Here is a 23,408-nt window from a genome sequence, read left to right on the forward strand (position 1 = left end):
TCAATTCCAAATTTATTGATGGAACCTGACTTAATTATTGATTATTGATTCCATGTTGCATTGTGTTTCTGTTTGATTTGATGTAAAACACTTTGAAATGCCTTGATGCTGAAATGTGCTACACAAATAAAATTTGATTTGATTTTCTCTATTTATAATTCATTCACGTAACCTGTGTTTTAGCTGAATTAAAAAAAATTAACAATCCTACAGGATCAAAGCTTTAAAACAACTAAAGCATCAGAAAATCTGATTTTGTAAAATTTCCAGGATTTGCCTCTTTTAGTAGCCATGGCAACACAGGAAGCAGAAAAATCCCCTGAAAGTGCTTTAATTTAATAATTTAGATATTCGACACCAGCTTATTGATGCGTGTGTCGTGTAGTGAAGGATGACACTATTTTTGCCTTATCAATATTTGGCTCCACTCTTACAGTAAATTATTATTCTATTAGTGATGCAGCCGAGCAGATTTACATTCGCAGGTTTTGTCTCCCCTGTTTTCCACAGATGCATTAATTTTGATCAAAGAAATGTAATTAGAGACCATCTGATTCATTGGTTAGCTCATCCAATGAGCCAATTACTGAGAATCTGGAGTTAATCTGCAGCTGGAAAAAGTCTTACAACAATAAAATGACTCCAGGAACGGCATTGCAAACAAATATTTGTGTGTATTTGTGAAGATGTAATTGTTAATCAGTGAGGCAGGTTGCTGGAAGACGAGCCGTTGAGGCTCCAGTGGAAATAAGTGAGCGTTTCCTCTGAGTGTGAGCAGCTCTGCTCTGTTTATGTGCGATGTTTTATTAAAGGCAGCTGTCTGCTGTGTTTTAAAACGCAGCTCTCCTGACCTCCGCGGGAACACAGAGGACTGCTGAAATATTTACCAGCCGCAGAAATTGTCGCTTTGCCCATTGTAGCCCGATCAGTCATGTGGCCCGCGTGACCCGTGATTACTTCCAACCCCTGCCTCCCTGTCAGGCGACATGATCAGACCCTGGTGGCTGCTTTTGTCCTTTTCCCTCCGTAATGTAGTATTTCATGCTTTCTTGGTCGATGTGCTCGATCAGCACTATTCCCTCTGTCCCAGTGCGCCTCCCCCTCGCCCACCCCGTCCATTTCCTCCCTCCATTGGTTTGACACGCCCGGCGAAGAGCAGAGAACCGGCTTTTCATCCGGAGGATTCACTGGAAGTTTGGATCATGATGCGCTTATTGACTTTCCTTCTCCTCCCATCTCTGAAGCTTGTCTTGCAGTAATGGGGAATAAGGAGAAATGTCAGAACGACCAGGAAATGATATTATACTTTCATTCTGCTGCTCTTATCTAAGTAAATTTATTCCTGATGAAATCGCAGCGCTGGTCGCAGGGCAAGTGGAATATCTTTTAACACCTAACTGTGACATCCTGTTTCCAAAGCTACTATTCCACAAAAAAAGAGAATTAAAGTTTCACTAAAACAGCCAAGAGTGGAAGTCAATATGTATCTTGAGATTCCTGAATGAGATCAGATGTAATCCTTCTGCTCTTTCCCTCCATCGTTGGATAAACAGAGACAATCTCCAAGCTCTCTTTATTTATATCCTTAAGTCCAAACCCAAACCTTGACTGTATATTTTCCTTTTGAAGATCTTTTCCACGGATTACGGCGCTCCTAATTGACTCAATTATTCCGTCCAGACAAAGTTTGAGAAGTAAAGTGTGGGCTGTGAGGATTTCTCTGGCATTAAGTCGTCACTGAGGGGCCACGCGGGCCCCGTGTATTTACTGCCGGAGCCCATGTTTATCCGACCTGATGCCTCTAATGCGGGTATCAATCTCCACAATGCGTTCTGCCTCCAATATGGGTCATGTCATCTCTGGTTAGTGGAGTCTCCTGATGAAATTGTCCAAAACTCCACCGATCAATCAGGCTTGCCGGGGGGATTGATTTTCTTTCATCTTTCTCGTCTTTTCTTTCTCTTGCTGCCCCTCTTGATTGCGAGGCCTCCGATGTTTCTCGTTGTAAGACGAATATAGCGCAGAGGGTAAAGGATGCGTTGACCCGCTCTGTGAACAGTTTACTTCTTAAGCGCCGGTTTCTGTCCCATCCTGATGTCCTCAGCGTCAGTTCTGGGTAAATATTCGCTGTAGGAGCAGAAAGGCAGACGGGTTGGCCCCCGGTCTCCCTCCCTGGCTCCAGACGGCCCCCGCCCCCCATTTCTATGGGCCTCACGACTTTCCCCATAATGAAATATTCACAGGTCACTGGTTCCCTGAGAAATGATGGGGGTCAGTCAATTGCTTTTCAGCGAGTAATTTTCTCCCCCTTCAGACGGCCCTGCTTGTCGTGTTGACAGTCATTAGCGCAGGAGGAAGGCTGGATCGAAGCGCGAGTGTGACACTTGTCAGACAGTAGCAGTCTTTAGCTCCTCTGCCTCTCTTATTTCCCACAATCCTTTCTTCCTCTATTTTATCTGGCTTTTACGCTCCTTTTTTGTGCGGCAGCCTGCTGCTTTTCAGCTCCGAGTCGGCTGGATAAATCACACCGCTGCTGCTGCCGCTGCTGCTGCCGCTGCTGCTTTTTTCCTCCGGCCTTTAGTTTCTCTCTCTCTCTCTCAAGTTGGTTAACTCTATCCCTTCATGTTATTATGTTGAAATTACCTGGCTGTTTTCGTCTAAATGTCCCTTTCTGTGTTATGAATCGCTGTGAAATGAGGCCATCAAAAGCCAATCAAAAGAGACACTTTGGATTTGGTGATTGGTGATTAGACCTCTGGAAATCCCAGGGAAAGTTTAGCTAAGGCTCTTTTTTCTTTATGACTCGCAGTGACCTTTAAAGATATTAACATTTGACATGATGAATGGTGCACAGAGGAGACAGAGACTTTTCCTATTAACCAGCCCCCCCCCCCTCCCCCCCCACCCCAACACCACATCTCTCCTTCTTCAAAGGTGGAGAGAGAGGCAGCGGTGTTAAAAACAATGCGCGGCTGGTCGAGTGGGGGTCTCTGCTGGTAACGGCGCTGCAGATGGCTTGCCTGACCCCGAGGAAAACTCCAATTAGCTAACAGTAATGGCTGGGCCCGCTGCCGTGTGTCTGCAGGCGGCGGTGGAGCTGACCCTTAGGCCTCGCCTTCCCTCGTTCTGCTAAGACGTGATGGAGAGCTGTGGAGCAACCATGGCAATCTGTTTCCATTGTGTCAGCTTCCACACACATACATGCATGTCTGTGTGCTCAGGTTGCACCAATATATCCTGCAGATTCCTTAAATAACTGCTGGATGTCACCAGGCAGCCGGCTCTGATATGATGCGGGTCTGCAGGAACACAAATGAGGGTCTGGATCGGGAAGTTTCTGCACAGGGAACCGGATCAATTTGCTGGCTGTTCTGGTCATTAACCAGAAGGATAAATGCCTCAAAATAAACGGCTAAATTTAGACCAAGAGGCTGTGATGTCGCTTAGAAACTTTGGTGGTTATGAATTCAAATGAGCTGGTGACGCGTGTGTTTGAATCCAGATGCAGGGTGCAGATTGTCTCCAATTAGAGAGGCTTGTATTTCATGTCCCATCATTACTGGATATCTGACAGGCCCCAGTAGGCCTGCAGGTTGTAACTTACAGTATACAAACAACATTACGGTGCTAGAGTTTCTGTCTCTGCCATCTGGTAATGTGGCCCAAATATGATTTCCTGTGTATTGGCCTGTGGGGATACCCACTCTGAAACACCATGTTTTCATAAACTCTGACAAGTTTCACTTTTTTTGGTTGTTATTATTTTTAGGAAAGTAAATCAGTGACATCAGTCAGAACCTACCAGCTGAATATTACAGCCATTTATTTCCATCAATTGTGTCACAAAGCAATGAATGGAAAGAAAAATCTGATTCAAAACGTAAACAAGGTTTTTACTGCATGATGGTAGGTGGTGTGTTTGTTACTGTATGTAACTGATGCTCTAAGGTTGCAGATTTTATCATTAGATAAGTGTTTATGGCTCTGGCTGGATGCAGTGAGAAATGTTTAGCTGAAAACAAATTCTTGTCTCTTTTCTTGTTATCAGAAACAATTACCACAAAATACTGAGGTAAAATTTTAGGTCATCCCTAATGGGACAAAACAAACATTTAAAGAAGAAAAGGATGGAGCCAAATCCTGGAGGGAAACTTGTGAGAGGCTGCAGAAGACCTGCACTGCAAAAACACTAAATCTTATTTTCCAGTATTTTCCAGTGCAAATATCTTATTACACTTAAAATAAGAAGTTTTCAGAAATATATTGGTGTCTGTTGTAAGAGAATAATTCATGCTCTAGTTGTCAACTTGAAGCAATCTCCTACATCTTGCTAAAAACTTACTTTTGTTAGTTTTGTCTTACTTTAAGTGTGTTAAGATTTTCACACAGGAAATGCAGACAAAATACTTTTAAATGCTTAAGATTTAGTTTTTTTGAAGTGTAAGACTGGGGTGGAGGTTCAATATGATTGAAGGCTTAGATCACAGCAGACTCATGTTAGAATGGCCTAGTCAAAGTCCTGGCCTGGACGTAATTAGACATTGAGTTAAGGTTTGAGCTGAAGCTAAGATGTGATGTGACTCTTTTAGAGGGTTCAGGTTGTCAAACATCACAGTGTGTGATTGATAAACACTAAACCACCTGGAGACTTTTTCATCATGTCTAATGTTAAAGTTTTTAAGTTCTTACAGATCAGTTACCACATATTTATTTATAAGCTTTTTATACATTTACATCAAAATCCCCAGATAAACAACTCTTCCAGTTAAATTCAAATAAAGAGCCAAACATCCCAGAGATTTTCTTCTTTCAATAAATTTCTTTTGTGTTTGATCAGAAAATCACAATAAAATCACCTTCAGAGCATCACTTCCTCTGACCGAAACATGCAGAAATAAGAAAACAACAGCAATGTGTCTCATGAACAAGCGTCTATTATCTTGTCAGTCATGGCGTCTGCAGCAGGACGGTCAGACTGTCATCAGAGGAACACGATCGCAGAATAAAACCGTAAATACAGCGTTGGGGGGGACAACAAACTGTTTGGACACTTGACTCACACATCACGTCAGTCCCGTTCTTATCCTACAACGCTGTCCTGTCTTTACAAGCAGCTCCTTTTCTTTGAAAGTCTCGTCCTCGATTATGTGGCTGAATGGAAAACGAATGCTGCCGCACTCTTCTCCCATAATGCAAATCAATGTTTTTCCAGCCACTAGTTTTAGAAACAAATTCTCTGCACTCTGTCCTCAACTGTAGTAATTTCCCTTTGAATAAAAACATGACAACTTTATTTATTTATTTCCCGGCCTGCTTGTTTATTCATTCATTCCTTTCGGTTTTTCCCCTCTTCTCGCCGTGTGTGTTTGCTGAGTGTGCAACCTCTTTTCCAGGCGTCGCCCTGCGGTGCTCGCTCTCAGCCTCGCATGTTCATGTTCGCTCGAGCCGCAGTCTCACTTTTCCTCCTGTGGCTGAAAAGCAGCTAGTACGGTTAGCTGGTTGGTTGTGGGGTAAAAGTGCTTTGCTAAAGGGCACAGGGGGGTTGGATGAGGGTTTTTTGAAGGAGAGTGAGAAATCAGGGGGAATATCTGCTGCTGCTCGTAATGAAAGTAAGCCGTTATCTTATGAAAAGGAAGATTAAAACGAAGGCATTGTTTGTTTAAACTTTAATTTTTATGTTTTCAATGAAAGAATGAGGATTATTTCAGATGAAACCCCTGTTACCTCAACTTTCCACCTGAAGAGGAGTGGTGGTTAATTAGGAAGGTTTGATCCCTGCTTCCACCAACGGGGGAATGTTTGAGATGTTGCAGCAAAACTGAATATCCATCTTTTATCAGAAAGCTTAAAGGTGGTTTGATGTTGTTGGGTTTAGATGAACATGAATCTTTGAAGTCATCTGTGTGTGTGTGCGTGCGTGTGTGTGTGTGTGTGTGTGTGTGCTGAACAGAACCTGCTGTGTATCACTATTTCAGCTTGTGTAAACATGTAAACATTGCACGCCATCAATCTTGCACTCAGCACAAACAGACGGAGCTATTATGTTAAAAGCCCATTTGCCCGACATGTTCTGTACCAAAGATGGCCTCCGCGTTCGGTGGGAGGAGCCTCTTCCGGCGAATATCGATAAGCTCATTGATTGATTGATGGTCCCGGGTGATTTATCGATCTGCCGCGGTTTCAAATGAGCTTCGAGTGCTTCGCCGCCCAGAGGGGAAACTTGCACACAAACCCTGTAATGAGAATTCAGCAACTTATTTTGAGCTGCAGAGCAACACGTACGTGTTACCCGCTTCCAGAGGAGAGATGTGCTGTTTGAAATTGAAAATGAAAATTGTTGCATGGTGTTGTGAGATTTAGAGAAAGATTCAGTCGGGCAGAGCACTTCTGCTGATATCTGTACAAAGTCAATCTCCTCCTCCTGAGGTTTGAGGTGGACTTTCCGGGCGTCCTCATGTAGTTAAAAGTGCATCGGCTGTGGATGGGTGAGTGGGATGTGTAGATTAATGCCGTGGAAAGCCATCCCTCAAAGTGCTTAGAATAATTAGAGTCAGGCTTCCAACAGAATGGGCATGTCAGTGGAGGAAATTGTATTTTTATTTACTGTGTTGGGTCTCCCTTGGCCTCCCCCTCGCTCTGTCTCTGCCTCTCTCCATTTGTACGTTGGCGCCGCCGCCGCTCGGTATGCAGGAGCCGAGCGTTTCTCAAAGTGTCTTAAAGGTGCTGTCAGCGCGCCGTGATGCATCTCTCGGATTTGTATCTCTGTGTGTTTCCACGTGTGGGCACGCGGCAATTTGTATTCGGGACTGGATCACGGTTCTGGAGGTGTGTGTATGCAAATCTGCTGCATTAGCATGTGCTTAGCCAAAGCTACGTGTGCTTTTACAACTTTGAAGGAAAGTAAGTGAGTATGACCATGTTGGTAGCCAACTTGGGATACATTTCCTCCTGTTTACAGCTTTGAAGACAGAAATGTTGGTTTTTGTTTATCATGCTAATAAATGTTTACATTTTACCAATAAACTGGTAAAGCTGGGATGATAATTCAGAAAATGTCATCAACTCCTGACACACAATGCAAGATTTAATTACTCCATTATGTTTAAAATAATTAAATCTGCAGCGCTACTTGCAGCGAGCTCTTCCAGGAAGGAATCCGGAATAATTAAAGACTTAAATCAAACAGTGGCTCAGTATAAAATACAGGTTGCAGATGCGTCCAGATAGCACATGTAGCTGCAGCTGCTTCCTCCTCCCTGCGTCCTGCAGAGGCATCTCCCATCTCGGTGCAGTGGACGCTGCGGGACAGCGAGGCGGGTCATTGATAAATTGATCAGAGTGAAATTGTGGAGTAGTGAGACATGCTCTAAATCCCTCCTCCCCCATCGCCACACATCCCACGGGCGTGCGCACACATACGCACGCCGGCTCTGGCATCAATTATTGTGGATTGCGTGGTTGACAGAGTGTAAACCAGGTGCCAGGCCTCAATCCAATTAAAGAGATTTAATTGGGGGAAATAAATGGAGTGTGTCCACAAAGTGCTGGCTTACTCACATTTAGAAGATTTCCCTTACCTTTTTCAAACGTGAGCTTTTGTTTATGAAAGACTGATTGAATCTAATAAAGCCTCAAGGCTGTTGCTTTTTTCCCAGAGTGCCTTGCTCCACAGGTCAGTAATGCAAACAATCCAATTTCTCCAGAGCGAGAGCCGCAGTGGCATGTAGAAATGGGATTATTATCCCAAATGGGCCCAGCAGTGATTTTAGGAGACACTTTCACATGCTTTAAATTCCTAGAGATGCTTTTAAAACAAATGCTTCGTCCTGAACGCCAACATGGACGTCTGCTGAACCGGTGAGCGGATCACCTGCAGGGTTTCATATGGTGAGGAGTTTGAGGAGTCAAAGGGACGTCTGAAGCCGTCGGATGGACCCGACTCTTCTTTTCTATCCAAATTTGTCTCCAGGGATAAGAGCGTGTGGCTCGTTCCCGTCCCAGCCCGCCCTGAACCCCTCGCAGCGGACGGACATGCATAATTCAGGATTGTTATCTGTCTGTTGCCTAACCCCGTCTTTCCCTCCAAACACACGGATCTGCAATGAAACAGTATGACTGCACATCAATGATTCACCAGACAGAACCAGCATCTCCCTCTCTTCCTCCTCTCCGTTGAGGGAATCATATGAAGCCGACAGGGACTCCACAGGCATGCAACTTCCTATAATTGGGATGAAAAAAGGCCGAGCCGGGGAAATGCTGCATCAGGGATCTGGCGAAAGCGGCATAGGTGTTCAAACAGCCACTCAGCAGTGTCAGGCAGCAGATGGGCGACTGGGTGTCGACGTTGGCCCGCTCGTTAGCCACCGGGAGGAGAAGGTGAGGCGATGGCGTGCCGAGTGGTTTTTAAAGAGCGAGAAACACTTGAGAGTTTGGCTGCATCTGTGTGAAGAACTCTCAGAAGTGAAACAGCGCTGGAACTGAAAATGGCTGCCTTCGCCTTCCAGGCTTCCCGCGGCGAGCGTTCCTGTTTATCCTCCCAGTTCTCCAAACGCTCACCTTCTTTCTTAAACATCACAGGAGCGAATCAGCAGACGAGTGATTGTACAAGTTTTCCCAAGCTTTCAAGAATTACCACCATTTCATCATGGATAATCACAGTTAATAACCCTTCTCATTAAGGAGACGAGAATCACGGGTCATTAATATTGTTAATATCTTCTCCCTTTCCTTCTTCTATCCCTCTTATTCCCCTTCCCTGCATGCCAGAGGGAATGGAAACAAAAGGATGACTAAAAAAGAGCTTAGCGTGACAGTGATTAACCGATCGGGGTAGATGGACTGTGATGAATCAAAGTTATCTCTCAAATCTTAATAACTGGAATTAGCCCCTGATTAGATGAGCTTTGGCTACAGCGGCGAGTAGTTGGCTTCTTTACTTCAAAGAATTCCTGCCTTGTAAACCTGTCTCCCCTTTCAGTGCAAAATGAAGTGAGAAAACGGCAAAAAAAGAAACAGGAGGAAGCAAATAGGCCAAGCGAGGCTGGAGAGAGAGATGCAAACACAAAGGGAGTGAATAGAAGAGATAAGACAGAGCTACACCTGTTTTCCTGCCAGCGTTCAGTCATTATCGGGGCTCCTTGCTCTACGAACATGTTCGGGGTCCAGAGGGAGGTGTCAAACTCTCCCTGACAGGGGTCATAATGAGAGTGGCACTCTCCCACATTTGCATATGTTTGCCTTTGTCACAGCGGTCAAGGAATGTCATGTTGAGATTCCTGCATGCTTAAGTAATGACATTTTGTCCCCACGAGGAACTCTGGCCCCCGTATCATAACCTTCGCTCACAGTGGGGGAGGGGGGACTGAATTAACATGACAATCAGCTGGTCCTAAAACAAATGTTGTCATTTGGTCCCTGAGGAGTCTGAGAAGACAACACTGTGCAGCAGCTTTATCGTGGCGCCGTTCAGGCTTCGTTCTCCTTCTCCCCGGCTCTGATCGATAGCAATCTGAAAGAAGTCGTTCAGTTTTAGTGAGTTTTTAATAGCTTAACACCAGTTTCACTTTGTTTTGACGACTTCAGAAGAAAAGTAGCTGAAAAGGTTCTGCGGTTTGTTTCCGCTGGGGTCAGGCGAGTGCGCTTGTCTTTTGTCTCTGAGTCTGAACACCAAACTGGATGCTTCCCACAAGTTAATCCAAATTTTGACACCCAGTGTGAAGTAATTAGTCCCAGATGTAAATATCTGTTATGCAACAAAAGAGGCATCAGCACTGAAACCGACAATTATCTCCTCTTATGGTGTTGGCAAAATGCTGTGAGTCTAACCAAGTGGAACTGATGGCTTTTTCACGGGGCCTGCAGGCTTTATTTGGTTCTGTTTTCCTTTATTTATTTATCTGCATTTTTACCAGGCGGCGCCAGAGCCCCAGACAGCCCTGTGCGACTGAGACAGACAGGTTCATTACATGTCACCAGAGTTCAAAGTGATCCTCTGTCTGCTCTGTTTATTAAGAGGCGCTGCAGCGTCTCTAAGGTATAGTAACACTTGCAGTCGCGGCGCTAAGAGCAGTCCCATCTCGATGCGAGGGTTCGCACACGGCGCCTCGGCTGCAGCGTAATGAAGAAATCAGCAAGGGATTGAGGAAAATGAACTCTCTTTCTAATACCTCCATCCGAGGCCGTGGAGCAAATAAATGCTCCCAATAACGAGGAAAAATCAGGTTAGAGGGGATGAAACACATGTGACATGTGAAAACGATTAAGCCTCTCAGAAAAGCGGCGGAGAGACATGAACAAAATCCAAATTGACTCGGACGGAGAGCGAAGACACTCAGTGTTTATTTTCATGAATTGATTTTTCCTCAAATGAGATGGAAAAATTGAAAGAAGGGAGTTTGCAGAGGAGGAAATGTGAGACAAAACAATAACCTGCTCCCCAGCCTATTTGAAATCATAAACCTACAGCGGTGGATGTGGTGCTGCTGCTGGGGGGGGGGTTGGGGGGTTGGGGGTTTGGGGGTTGGGGGGAGTGAATCTGCATTAAATTGGCCTTCTTCTCCGCGCCTCTCCGTTCTCACTTGCGTTGCTGTAATTGGTTGACTAGGAGGAGGAGAATAGCCGCTGCACCAAATCTGTGGCTCATCGTGTGAATCTCTGCTGAAGCGGTTTTGCTTCCTTGTTGTTGTTTACCTCCTCTCCGTCTCCCTCTCCTGGCTCACCTTGGACTCGCTGTGTGGCGTGTGCTTGTAATTAACACATGCTGCAGCCTCTGGTGAGTGTGAACACAGAGACTTAGAAGAAGATCATGTGGCTCTCCTAATTAAAATGGACCCGGCTAGACGGCTTTTATTTATGCGCCTTCAAGACTAAATGAATGCCAGTCGCCTGCAGAAATCATCTCGGGCCGTCTCTTCGCCGAGTGTCGGCGTGCGGGGCTACAATTAACCGAGCATCAGCACCAGAACAACCAGAGGCTTTCATGTAGTTGGCTGAACACAACTCGGTGTTTCGTTTGTGTTGCATCAACTGGGAGCCGAGCGTTGGCCTCCGCTGAGCTGCCTTCCTCTCTACACCCTGTGACGGCCTTGAGGGATTTATCGCCGGTTTTCCACCATCACTGTCAGCCGGTCATTAAAACCAAATGAGCGTTCTTCTACAGAGCCTTTGGAAGAGAACAATTTTCAGACGCTAAACTGCTTACGGTCCACTTAAGAAAATGTTGTCTGGTGTGATATTGACGAAGCGCGTTGTCTGCGTGTGTTCTCTCAGATTCAGTGTGGATCCTCCCCAAACGCTGCACAGCTGCTTAATGTATGTTTACTGCTGTACAGCAGGAAGCATGTTGGGTAAAAAGGCCTTTGGTGAAAAATGATCCAGGCTGCTTGTGAGCGTGCTGAAGCTATAAAGCTGCCCACTCCATCACGGCTCCTATCGCTGAGATTGATCAGCCCGCTCCCATTTGAGTGATTTCCCTCCGGATTCAATGCAACGCAATTAGTCGCCTGCTGTATTTTGCCTTTGCGTTACTCTTTGACCCTCCGTCGCACGTATGAGTCGGTGCGGCACTCTGCTGTTATGAGTTCCTGCTAACAGCTCCTGTATTTGAGCAGCTCCACTAAAGAGGATCAGGGATGGCTGGCGAGCAGCCAGGCGGTTCAACCTGCTGAGAGAGAGTTCAGCTCTGACCATGTGCAGTGGGGTTAACACCAGTCAAAGTGTCTGAGTGTCTCTGAGACGGGCGCCTCAGCGCCGGGCATCACCATGAGCGCCCTCTGACCTCCCTGGCTCCTGATGCAGAGTGTAAAATCAGAAACTCCACTCCAGAAGTGATTTCCTTAAGTAAGGGTTTCCAATCCAATTTTACAGAAGGAGAGTGCTTAAGATTAGAGATAGTGTTTTTATTGTGCTCTTCAGTAATAGAAGGAGTGAAGGGAGAGATTGAGGGAAGGAAAGGATGGCAGATCGATAAGGGCTGCTCCCTCTGCTTGCCTTTCCTCTTCGTCATCGTGCCTGTGCAGAGGAGGTTCAGGCCATGCAAGGAGGGCATTAAAATGTCGCAAAGGAGCTGCTCTCCTCCCATAAACACTGCCAATCGAACAACGACTCGTACTGCGGCCGTAACAAAGAGCAATCTCTTCTGCAGAATGAGGTGTGAAGCGTACCTGACTGCTTTGTCAGAGGTTTTTTCATTAGGCACTAAGGATGTTTGCCGGGCCTGGATCGGCTCAGAGAAAAGGGCGTGTGGCGCTCTGGGACGAGTGCAGCTCGCCTGATTTGCATGGGCCTTTTTTCTTCTCCCAGTCCATTTCCAGTTGAATAACTCGTTTGTCACATACATCAGAGGAAGGCGAAGATCATACGAGAGGCAGTGTTACTTTGTGTTTCACTAATGAGGCCTGTACTCTCCGCCTCCTTGCTTTTGCCTTGCTGCCCTTTGAAACAGCAGCGACATGGCGCTGCAGCACTGTAGCACAGTTCCTCCTCTGATGCGCAGCTGCAGGCGGCGATGCTGCTTGCGTGCCACTTGCTCTCAGTCCTAGTTGCACTTTTCCAAGGACCCGCCCGACGAGAGCAAAATGAGTCCGTTCCTGACACACACACACACGCACACACACACACACACACACGCACACACGCACACACACACACGCACACACACTTCAGCAAGTTTAGTTGGACTTGAGACACGATGAGAAACAAACACTACATCACAGACTCTAAACTTACCTGTAGTCACACAAATAAACAAGGATAAACCAAACAAGAAAGCAGAGCTGGAAGCTTCGTCGTGATGAAAGAAGAAAGAATAAAGCTGGGAAAAACTGCCGGGTTTTTAGGGAAATAAAGAGTTTCAGTTCTGGACAGGAAGAGTCTTTCAGTTGGCAACAAAGTGTTTATTCAGACAATTCAGGTCAGGCTGGCCTTGATTCTCATTACCAGCTGCTTATCCAAACAGTTTAGGATGAAGATGATTTGGTTTTGTTCAGCTGTGACTCCTTCATGCACCACTCCGCTTGACGGGCTTCTAATTGTTATTAATGGCCGACAAGAAGAACAATATTTCTGGGATTTCATTTTCTTTCCAGCGCACAGATCATTATTTTTCTTGCTTTATTGATCAGCTGGTGGTGCAGCTCACCTGTTCGCCTGGCAGACACAGAGCGGCATCAATGAGAAGATGAATATGATGCTTCCACAGCTCCATCAGAACCTCAAAGGAATGCTCAACGCCAGCCTGCATGCTACGCAGGATGACGTTGCATGGAAACCGTGTTTATAGATCCGATTCTCCCAACCTGGATACCAAACCTCCTAAGACGTGAGAGGTTGTTTGCAGCTGTAGCTTAAGTGGACGCTGGTTTTTCTCTGTAAACTTCTAAAAACACTGACGGCGTTTTTGAGCATGTGTGTTGACAGCGACTAAATAAAAGAAATACCTGCAGCTTTGATCTGTTTAATGACGTGAGCAGTGTTTGATGTACAAACGCAGCAGCGATGTCTTGTTTCCGGGGCTGCTGAGCGCGCTCTGCCTCCGCCGGACTGTTGATGTGTTGACGGCTGGCGCAGGCCGCTTTAAAGGAGGACACAGGATCCGGTGGTACTTTGAGCTCTCCTACCGGGAGGTGCATCCTCTCTTTTTTTTCTTTTTTTTTAAGGTAACAAACCCCATTCTCCTTTTAAAATGGGCGCTTAGAAGTTGAAATTTGCCAACATCAAGAGCTTCCTTGAATTAGGATGCCCTGCACTGCAAGTGTGTTATATAATGCCATGACTGGAGGCAGAGAAAAAGTAGAGCACAGGGGTAGAGATTAAAAAAGTTTCTGCATAAAAAGAGAGGAGGGAGGAAGAGATGAGCATAAAAGGGAAGGAGGGGGAGGAGGATTGAGGGAGAGACAGAGGAGATGGAAATACAGAGTAATAAAAAGCGGGAGGGAGGGTGAGGGGGGGTGTTTGGGTCGGCTCCTCCAGCAGGAGGCTGGTCAGCTCCTCTCAAGGCTCCGCTCTTTTTCATTTAGATAATGGAGCATTTCGTTAATTGGCAGCGCACAGTTTAGGCCGAGCTTTGTTTGCCAACACGTCAGAGCAGAATTATTTCCACTACATTTACAGCAGAGTGTTGCTCAGCTTCCTCTCATTAAAGCCTCCTGCCCAGATCGAGCTTTCTCTGGAAATCTGCAGGCAGAGGCCAAAAACCACTGCAGCAAAATAAAACGGAGAGGAATAAAACTCATTTATCTACTATCTCACCATCCGCAGCCGGCTTGTAAAGAAACAGACAGAAACTTCTCTATCTGTTTACCGTTATTGTTTTTTTGCCACTCATAAAGCCTCACTTCTGGCTGCTTCTTTTCCTTCTCCTCCCTTATCAAAAGAGTTATGCGTTGCGCTCGCATGATCTGTATCTTTAAATGTGATTGAGGGTATTTGCAGGGGGTGTTATTGGATTGTGGTGTTATTGTCTCACCTTTTCCCTCAGTGTTTTTAATGCCGGGATGGATATCCGCTCCAGCAGCACTGATCTCACTGTTCTGCTCATTAGGCCGGATTCTCAGAGACTGGTGCTTCGCAACAATAAGACACGCACTTCTGTAGTCCAGCCATTACCGAGTTTAACAATGTGCACCAGCCAGAAAAGTCCATTATTTCTGCAGCTCATCATCCCAAGCATCCACACGAGACAAAGGGGCTGTGAAACCGCTTCGGTGCGAAGGCCCATCTATCACTAAAGTCAGGAGCGGAGACAGGGGGGGGTAAGAAAAACATGTGGTGCAGATACCCCATACTGGGAGTTCTGGCAGCGAATGGGAGCTGCTGTTAGGCAGCTTTAGGGGCTAAACATTGGTTTTTAATGAAAGTTTCTCACTCAAGAAAGGGAAAAAACATTCAATCATAATCTAATCAGCACTTTATTAACAGGGTCTGGTTCTGATTAAACTAAAATAAAACCACAATCTGCTTAAAAAACCTAAATATAAAACATATTGCTGATTTTGAGACATTTTGGATGTCAAAGTAAAAATATTTACATGTCATGAGAGCAAAACATCTACACTGTTAGTATGATCATACAGACTAGAGGAGAAATATCTGTTCTGTCTCAGTGGAGAAAGTTGAGGTAAATGTGAGAAAGAAGGTACAAAACCATGTAGGAATAACAGGAAGGCTAAACTTACAACAAGAAAAATAATCTGCAGTTATTTAAAATTAAAAGTAATCATTTAAAAACTATATAAAATGTATATTTTCCTGAAAAAAGAAGTGAAAAGTTTTATTGGGTTTGTTGGGAGCTGTGATGGTTTCACACTGCGGCTCTTTCTGTTGTCTTTCCTCCCTGACATACTTTTGCTCATGTTTGTAAGTCATCATGTCCAGCTTAACAGTGTTTGGTAACGGTCGGGAAAAATGCCTCAATGTCTCAAATATAAACATGAAAGTGATTAAATAATCTTGCCTTGGATGTTTAATTGTTCTCCTCCTCGTCTCTTTCTTTGAGAGGATTCTGTTTTAGTGTAGGGGGTGGTTGTACAACCTTTAGTTTGTTTTGTTAGTCAGTTTTATTGGTTTTCTTTATTGTTTGGAGCCAAAATCCAACCTGAACACAAATCTGCCAGAAATGTGAACAAAACAGAAAAGTAGAAACTTTTCCTGGAAAAGACAACAAATCTCTTCCTGAAAGAAGCATAAAAACTGACTTTGTGAGCCACTAACCTGAGACAGGAAGAGGGCCGGGCCAGCGAGCGCTCAGAGCAGGAAGCAGCTTTCTGCTGGAAGTATGAAAGGGAATCTCGTTGAGGAAGCAGCTGCTCGTTTAACAGACCTGTCACTGAAATCAAAGAGCTTAATCAAAATTTGATCAATTAATTGATCTTTCCTCTTGTGCTTTGAGATTCCCCCTGACTCTTGGCCCTCTAACTGTAAGCCATGCTCTACAATGTAAACTATGTTCATTAGCGATGATCAAGGGTTCCTCTAATGTGAGCTGAGATGTGATATGATGGCTGTTTCCTCTCGGCTCTGAAGCTTGGCAGGTCAACTCTCCCCGGTTGCCCTTTGAGTCTCAGGAGGGAATCCGGGCGCCTTTCATGCTGCTCATACAAGCCCAACAACGCGCTGTAGCTTTAATTTCTTTTCCCTTCTCGCTGTGTCTCTCGCAGGGTAACCAAGAGGCCACCAACCCTCCTGAAGCGATGGCCCAGCCCTACACCCCCGCCCAGTACCCGCCTCCCCCACAGAATGGCATCCCTGCAGAGTTTGCGGCGCCGCACCCGCTCCCGACGCAGGACTACACCGGGCAGAGCCGGGTGCCCGAGCACGCCATGACCCTGTACACGCCCACACAGACGCACAGCGAGCCGGCCGGCACTGACAACAGCACGCCCGCCATCACCGCCACCACGACCGCACCGGTCAGTGCCCTTCATCACCTGCAAACACTGTTCTCAACACGCTGTCAGCAAGTAAAATATATTCTTCTTATCATTTTATACTTCATTAACTGATTAACTGTGATTCTTGTTTGTGCAACTAAGAAACGATGAGAAATATTGTTAGAAATATTGTTGTAAAATTTCATGAATTAGCTGCATCTCTGTCTGCAGGGAAATGTTGGTTCCAGAAACTTTGGAGGCGCATTGCAGTAAATACAAATCATCAGGAAAAATATACATTCAGTTCAGAAAGACACACACACACACACACACACACCTGATCATTTGGGTGATTCTGGCTTACGACAAATAAAAAGCTACAAATTTAGTTTCTCAGAAAATTTGAATACTAATATGTAAAGCTACAGTATGTAACTTTTATAAAACATATTTTTGTACATATTTGTTGAAACTGCCATTATGCCGTGACAGAATATTATGGGATAGATAATCTGAAAAAAAATCATCTCTGTTTTCTCTCAGTGATGATAAGAAACAACTAGTGAGAGCCAGGAGGCGGGACTTAGCGCTGTCAGTCACAGTCTTGCCTGGTGCTGCTCATCCCTCCCCCCCTTGTTCTCTGTTTTTCTTCAGCTAGCATAGCTTGTTGTGAATGCTAATGCTAGTTAGCATAACCACAGATTACGGCGGATAAACGGGTTGCCTGTTTCTCTGCCATTAGCACAATTAGCAGTGAGTACATGAGGATGATTGACAGCGCTAAGACCCTCTTCCTGACTGATAGCCTAATCAGGAGCGGTGCATTTCTGCAGACGGCAGTATGAGAGATTTTTTCACAGATTATATGTCTCAAACTGTCACAACATGGAGGCAGTTTTAACAAATAGAATAAATAGAAAAGTGATTATTTTAAAAGTTGCATACTGCAGCTTTAATACAGAACTGTTGATGAACAGTGTGTCCATCTAATGTCTGTAGTATGAATATTTTTCACTTCTGGGCTGAATTCCCAAAGTGAATGAACTTTCCGGTGATGGTGTGATTGATCTGAGATGCGCCTCCAGCCTGAGCAGAAATGACTGAGCGCTCTTTAGTTGTTGCAGCCATTTTGAAATCAAAACAAGCTGCGGTTTGGAAGTGAAGCTGCTTAGCAAACAGAACAGGAAACATCCAGATTACCTTAACACCAGAACATGTTGTCACGGTTTCTCTAGCGCCACCCAGTTCCGCTGCATTCAGCCTTTACATTAGCTTTAATTAAACTCCACATAAATTATAATTTTACGTGTTTGTACATGATTTTAAACAAACAGATTGTTTCAGGAGGCTTTAGAAAATTATTTTCTGCATAATTTAACTTGCACATGTGGCCCCATCTGCACTTCAGTAATGTACTTTTTTAATTGTCTCCACTGCCCACCATATTGTAGCTTTATTATGTCAACATAAGTTGCATATGGAGGTTCTGCATATTGCCTCAGAGAATTGCAGGTTTTGTGCTTGAAGCAGACAGAGCCGGCCCAGAATACGCCCAACACAGCCTGTAAAAATCTCCCATGACTGCAGAACAAAACACCAAAATATTCACATTATGAAGCATAAATAACCACATCCCAGAGAGTCTTTATTGGTTTATAGGCTGTGGCATTTAAATGATGCTCAGTTGGTATTATTGGCCCAAAGAAAATAATTCAACACTGTTAAACATCCTGGATCTCTGCTTTAGAGGGGTGACACGATTAATCATCAACTAATTTAGTTATTGATTAATTGCTAACTGGAATACGCAGACTTAAAAAAAGGCATTTTGCTGAAAGGCGGAAATATTCAGAGCATTAATTAAAATATACGTTTTGCATTTAACATAAAAAAATAAACTTTTATCTGTAAATGTTTCCTACACAGAACTCAAGTTTACTTTCATCTGGTTCAAATTCAAATAAAAAGAATCACTTATTAAGTAACTTCTGCTTTCCAATTAATAAGCTTTTAATAAAAAATCAATTGTATTGATAAGTTAAGCAGAAAGGTTCACATGTTGATTTTAGAAGGATTTCTAAAGTGTTGGCTAAAAAAATGCAAAATGTTTATTTTATTATTTTTAAAAATAACTGAATACTTCTTTATTTGCATTTTATAAAAAGGCCTCAGTAGTTAAATGAAATATCTGGAGATGGAATCAATTTCTTTACCCAATTAATCGTCAGAATTATTGATTACTAAAATAATCAATCAGTCAATCAATCAATCACATTTTATTTGTATAGCACATTTCAGCATCAAGGCATTTCAAAGTGTTTTACATCAAATCAAACAGAAACACAATAATCAAAACACGACATTAAGTCAAGTTCCATCAATAAATTTGTAATTGATTACCTTTCAAATCAAATCCTAAACAGGTCTAATCGTCAGTTTCAGTCGTTGTTGTTTCTGCCTCCAACCGTCTGAAGTCACAGCAGTCAGTCAGCGTTTCTCCAGTCGGTCGTTGTTGGATTTTGATGGACAGGGTTAAATTGTCACCTTGGTTTCCGGTTCTGCTGGTCGTCTGCTGCTGTAGCCCATCTGTTCAAGGTTTCACCAGTTGTGTGTGCAGCGTGTCCACATGCTGTGGTTGTTACCAGGAGTTTTTGGTCTTTTTACCATCTCTGATCAGGCTGCTGATACTGAAACATTTCCATCAGAACAATAAATCTCTGGAAACCTGAAAGATGTTTGCGGGTGAAAAATCATTTCTGAAATGCTCAGAACAACTTGAGGTCTTTGGAGCATCAAGATCCCTAAAACTTTGACTTGCTGCCACGTGGTTTGGTGAAACGGGTCAATTGAACAGGTTTATGTAAGATAGATGGCCGGGGAGTTGATGAATTGATAGAAATACATTTCTGGTTTTTATTTATATTCAGATCTTCAGTTGCTCCAAGATTTCAAAAATGTTTTTGTCATTTTTGTGACGATACTTTAGAAATTTTTGCAAGGAATTTTGTGATATTTTTGCTCCTGTGTGACAGTAAGTGTAACTGTTAGTGGTCATGTTCGTTACCTGCCATCTCAATCAGGGACTATAACATCAAGTAAGGCCAGTCCTGAGATGTCTGAAGATGAAGGCAGAGCTGATCAGATTTTATCTGACAGGAAAGAGTCGGTCTCTCTGTCGGAGCGACACGCCCTTCACCCTCTCTGCCCTCGGTGAAAGCGGCACGGCGGAGATGCCTTTTACTCCAGCTGCTGTCCAGTCGGATCAGTCTGAGCGTGAAAGTCGCCTTCCTGCTGTCTGATGCCTCATCCTCAGAGTCGAATCCCTCGACTCGGGATTTACATCCAAAGTTTCAGATAAAAGCGCAGACGACTCGTGTGGCTCTAATGTTTGTAAAAGGTGTTTAGAGATGAAAGGAGACGGGCTCTTCTTCTTCTCTGGTGGCGTGGGGCGCTGGGGGTCACGGCGAGGTCGCAGCCCCCCTGGCAGGAATCCAGGTCACTCATAAAGAACGCTGCTAACACTTCCATTTTCCCGGCCTCACAATTACTGCATGAATATTTGGCAGCAGAAAAAGTGCTTAGGCAGCACAAGCCGAGCAGCGGCGCATTATCATCGCCTTGTAATGTAGCAATGTTTGATTTGAAGATTTGTGTGACGCTCTCCAACTGCTCCACAGTTATATCCTGCACTTACAGTAATGGCTGACATGCAGGAGAGTTTAAAGTGGGGTGGGGGAGGGGGGACTTGGCAGGAGGTTCACCCTCCTCCTCCTCCTCCTCCTTCGTCTTCCTCCTTCGTCTTCCTCCCCCTCTCTGACACTGAACACCACTCCTCCGCTCGATGCCTCCCTGTCTCCCTTCTCTCTCCGTTTCGCATTTGATTTCATTTCATCTGTTCGCCCGCTGTGAGAAAAAGCCCAGAGATGGTCGCCGTGGAGAGATGAGAGCTCGCCTGGCTCTCCCCGCTCCCCTCCATCTCCTCTCCCCGCATCCAGCCGTCTCTTCTCGGGGAGGACAGAGGGATGAGATTAGTGGGGTGTAAACACAGAGCCTAATCCTCGGGGGCCGCTGGTGTAGTGTCGCCCACTGCTGCGTTGGCTGCCTTTAATGACGGGCCCAGCCGGTTTGCTCTGGGTGCCGCAGACGGGCCCGGGTGCCTTTGATTAGGGCACCCTGCAGAAACACAGATTGAAGGAGCAGATCCCCCCTCTGCTGGCTCGACTCTGCTGCGCTCAGCTCCTCCACCCCGCCACGACGCTTTGCTCTGCACATCTTCTTGACTTAAAGACTTAAAAAGAGTCAAGTGAGTGAGAATTCAGCGAAACGTATGGATTCTGTGTCAATTCCCCACAGAGAGCGGAGTGTGTGTGTTTTAATGAGGCTCAGGGAGCGTTCGCTCCTTCCCTCTGCGTCTCTAGCAGGAAGGTGGCGCTGTCCGCCGCCTGGTCTGCAGGCCGGCATCGTGTTCAAACAAGCTGACTTGAAAGCAGGCGACTTGAGGAAGAGAGGCAGCGCCGAACTTTTCTCCAAATCCTTGGAGACGAGGGTAGCAGAGGGCTGCCGGGGAGCGAGCTCGTTATCTGGCTCGGCTCAAATAGGCTGAGGTTTGGTTGAATTTCATGAGTAATCATTCTCTTTTCAGATAACAAATTAAGGCAGTGGCATTAGGGCAGCACTCATTTCCAGATTTTTCACAGCTCGTGTCAGCGGCATGAAGACTTTCCAAAGGGTATTCTGGGGGACTGTGATAACATAGACACACACACACTCGCAGGAGCATGCAGAAAACATGGATGAGCACATGCAAACACTCACACACACGCCGTGGTTAAAGCATGGAGACGCCAGCAGGGTGTCGCTTTCAGAGGCTGTGCTGATGGCCGCCATTAAAGGGACGCTGACGGCCACCTCCAGGAGTGGGAGGAGATTCAAACTCTCAGATGGTTTCATAGTTTAAATTATCACAATACCTGCTCCCACGTCTCAAACTGTTGGGAGCTAACGAACGCTAAACCAGGAGGAAGAGTGGATTTGTCCTGCTGCACATTTCCAAAACCAGAGGAGAAATTTAAATGAACAGGAAGATGATCTCCAGGTATAAATGTGTTCAGGATGCATTTACACCTGAAGCAGGAAGTGGTCCACAGTGCACAGCATTCTGGGTAAATAAAACCAAAGCACATGTGCTACGCTAGCGCTAGCTGGAGAAATGACTTGAGGTCTGAGAGAAATCCTCCAACCACTAAACTCTGTCGCTACTCCATTTCTGTTTACATGTTGTGAAGGAAGAAGTTACATTTTTGTGAATTCAACTCACAAAAATACAAAATACTCAAATCTAGTTATTAATCCTAATTTGGTGATTGTGGCCTACTGCTAATGAAATGTGTTAATGTAATGTGTTACAGAAATGTTGGCCCTCTGAACAGCAGGTCCATCTAAAATAAGCATCAGTGTGTTGGTGAGGGCGTCATTTCCATTACGTCTTTACATGAGCATATCATCACATGTCTGGGTTAAGATTCTGTCTCTTATTGATCTAATATCATTTTCTAATGTTCTCAGAACGTAATTTGTTATCTGTAAGCCAATATGACCAGAAATGAACAATGTAAAGATTCTCTGGTTTTAGCGTTTTGAAGTAAACATTTAGAATAAGAAGCTCCAGGCCTCGTTGTGTGAATATTCAGACAGGACTGCAGCAGCAGATCGATCGGCTCTCTGATGTTTGGAGTTTTACGGCTCCTGTTCGGGTTTGGGCCGGTGTAAACACGGCGCCGGGCGTGACGCGGCCATTTTTACTGAATGATTTCTGAGCTCGAGGCCGCAACAGTGACTCTGGGCTCTAAAACTAAATTTAAAACCCCAAAATTTACAGACCAAAGTCCCACGCATGGAGGCTCTGAGACTCACAGGAGCACCATTCATTTTGCCGGTCTGCACAGTGAGTGCTGCCTCTGAATGTGAAATAATAAATAAAAATGAAAGCCGTGGTATTTCTCAGCCTCAGGAAAAGCAAATTCATCCCCTCCTGTTGTTTGCAGGTTTTTTCTTGCTCTATTGTGTCAGTATAGATATATATCCATGGAAGTTTCCTACAGACCTGGAAAGTTGGACGTTTTCTTTTCCCACTAATCAAATTCAGGTTGAACTGGAGCTGCTATACTTACACCGGGTCTCCATGTCCAATAAATCACTAAAACATCAATCATACAGGGAATGCTTTGATAAAAATATGTTCTTTACATATTTCCTAAAACGGTTCCTGTAGCCTTAGTGCCATCTGCAGAAATAAACCATGTGGTCAGAAACAACCAATCAGAGACAGGAGGAAGGTCTCAGTGCTGTCAATCACTTGATGTATGCGCTACTCGATGTGCTACTGGAGGAAAAGTGACTTATCATTACAGAAAACCTGTCATCTATGGTCATGCTAACTAGCATTAGCATTCACTGCAGGCCTTTTTCTTAAAAGTTAAATACTGTGAGCTTTAAATAATCTGCCTAACAGATTATCATCCTGTTCCTTTGCGTTAGAGCTGACCTAAGTGACTCCACAAGCCTGGGGTGTCCAAAGCGTGGCTCAGGGGCCATTTGTGGCCCTCCAGAATATTTTGTTTGGCCCCTGACCACAAGAAAATTATTTTGATGTTACTGAAGTAATGATATACAGATTTCATAAAGATTTTGTTCATTATTGAAAAGGCAAATCTAAAAAATCATTTCAAAAAATTTAAATAAAATCATTTGTGCGTTTTTAATTGAGTGAATTTTGTGGCCCTCCTGTAGTTTAAATTAGTCAGTTTGGATAAAAAAAACTTTGATATAATTCAAGCAGGATCAAAGTTAACACTTTGGATTGAAATAACAAGAATTTTAATACAAATCCTGCAAAAATCCCAGGAATCTAACCGGTTGTGGTTTTTCAGTGCAGTAGACTCCTGGACGACGGAGGCTGAGCCGGGTCACCAGCCTCTCCTCCAGGTGATGGAGAGCTTATATCTGCAGCTTCTTGAGGGAGAGAAAACAAACCGGAAG

At 44.7% G+C, this 23,408-nt stretch overlaps 1 protein-coding gene across 11 annotated transcripts in view; it reads left to right on the plus strand.

Moving 5' to 3' along the window:
* Positions 1-23,408, plus strand: part of rbfox3a (RNA binding fox-1 homolog 3a) — a 536,592-nt gene that overhangs the window by 464,748 nt on the left and 48,436 nt on the right. For 6 of the 11 annotated variants that reach the window (XM_044101255.1, XM_044101249.1, XM_044101250.1 and 3 more), the window contains one exon: positions 16,158-16,460. In XM_044101255.1, coding sequence (XP_043957190.1) covers positions 16,158-16,460 — 303 coding nt within the window. The remainder of the gene's footprint in view (positions 1-16,157; positions 16,461-23,408) is intronic. The other 5 variants (XM_044101258.1, XM_044101254.1, XM_044101259.1 and 2 more) reach the window with 1 other exon arrangement.

The sequence above is a fragment of the Gambusia affinis genome, linkage group LG19, assembly GCF_019740435.1.
Source record: "Gambusia affinis linkage group LG19, SWU_Gaff_1.0, whole genome shotgun sequence".
Taxonomy (NCBI): domain Eukaryota; kingdom Metazoa; phylum Chordata; class Actinopteri; order Cyprinodontiformes; family Poeciliidae; genus Gambusia; species Gambusia affinis.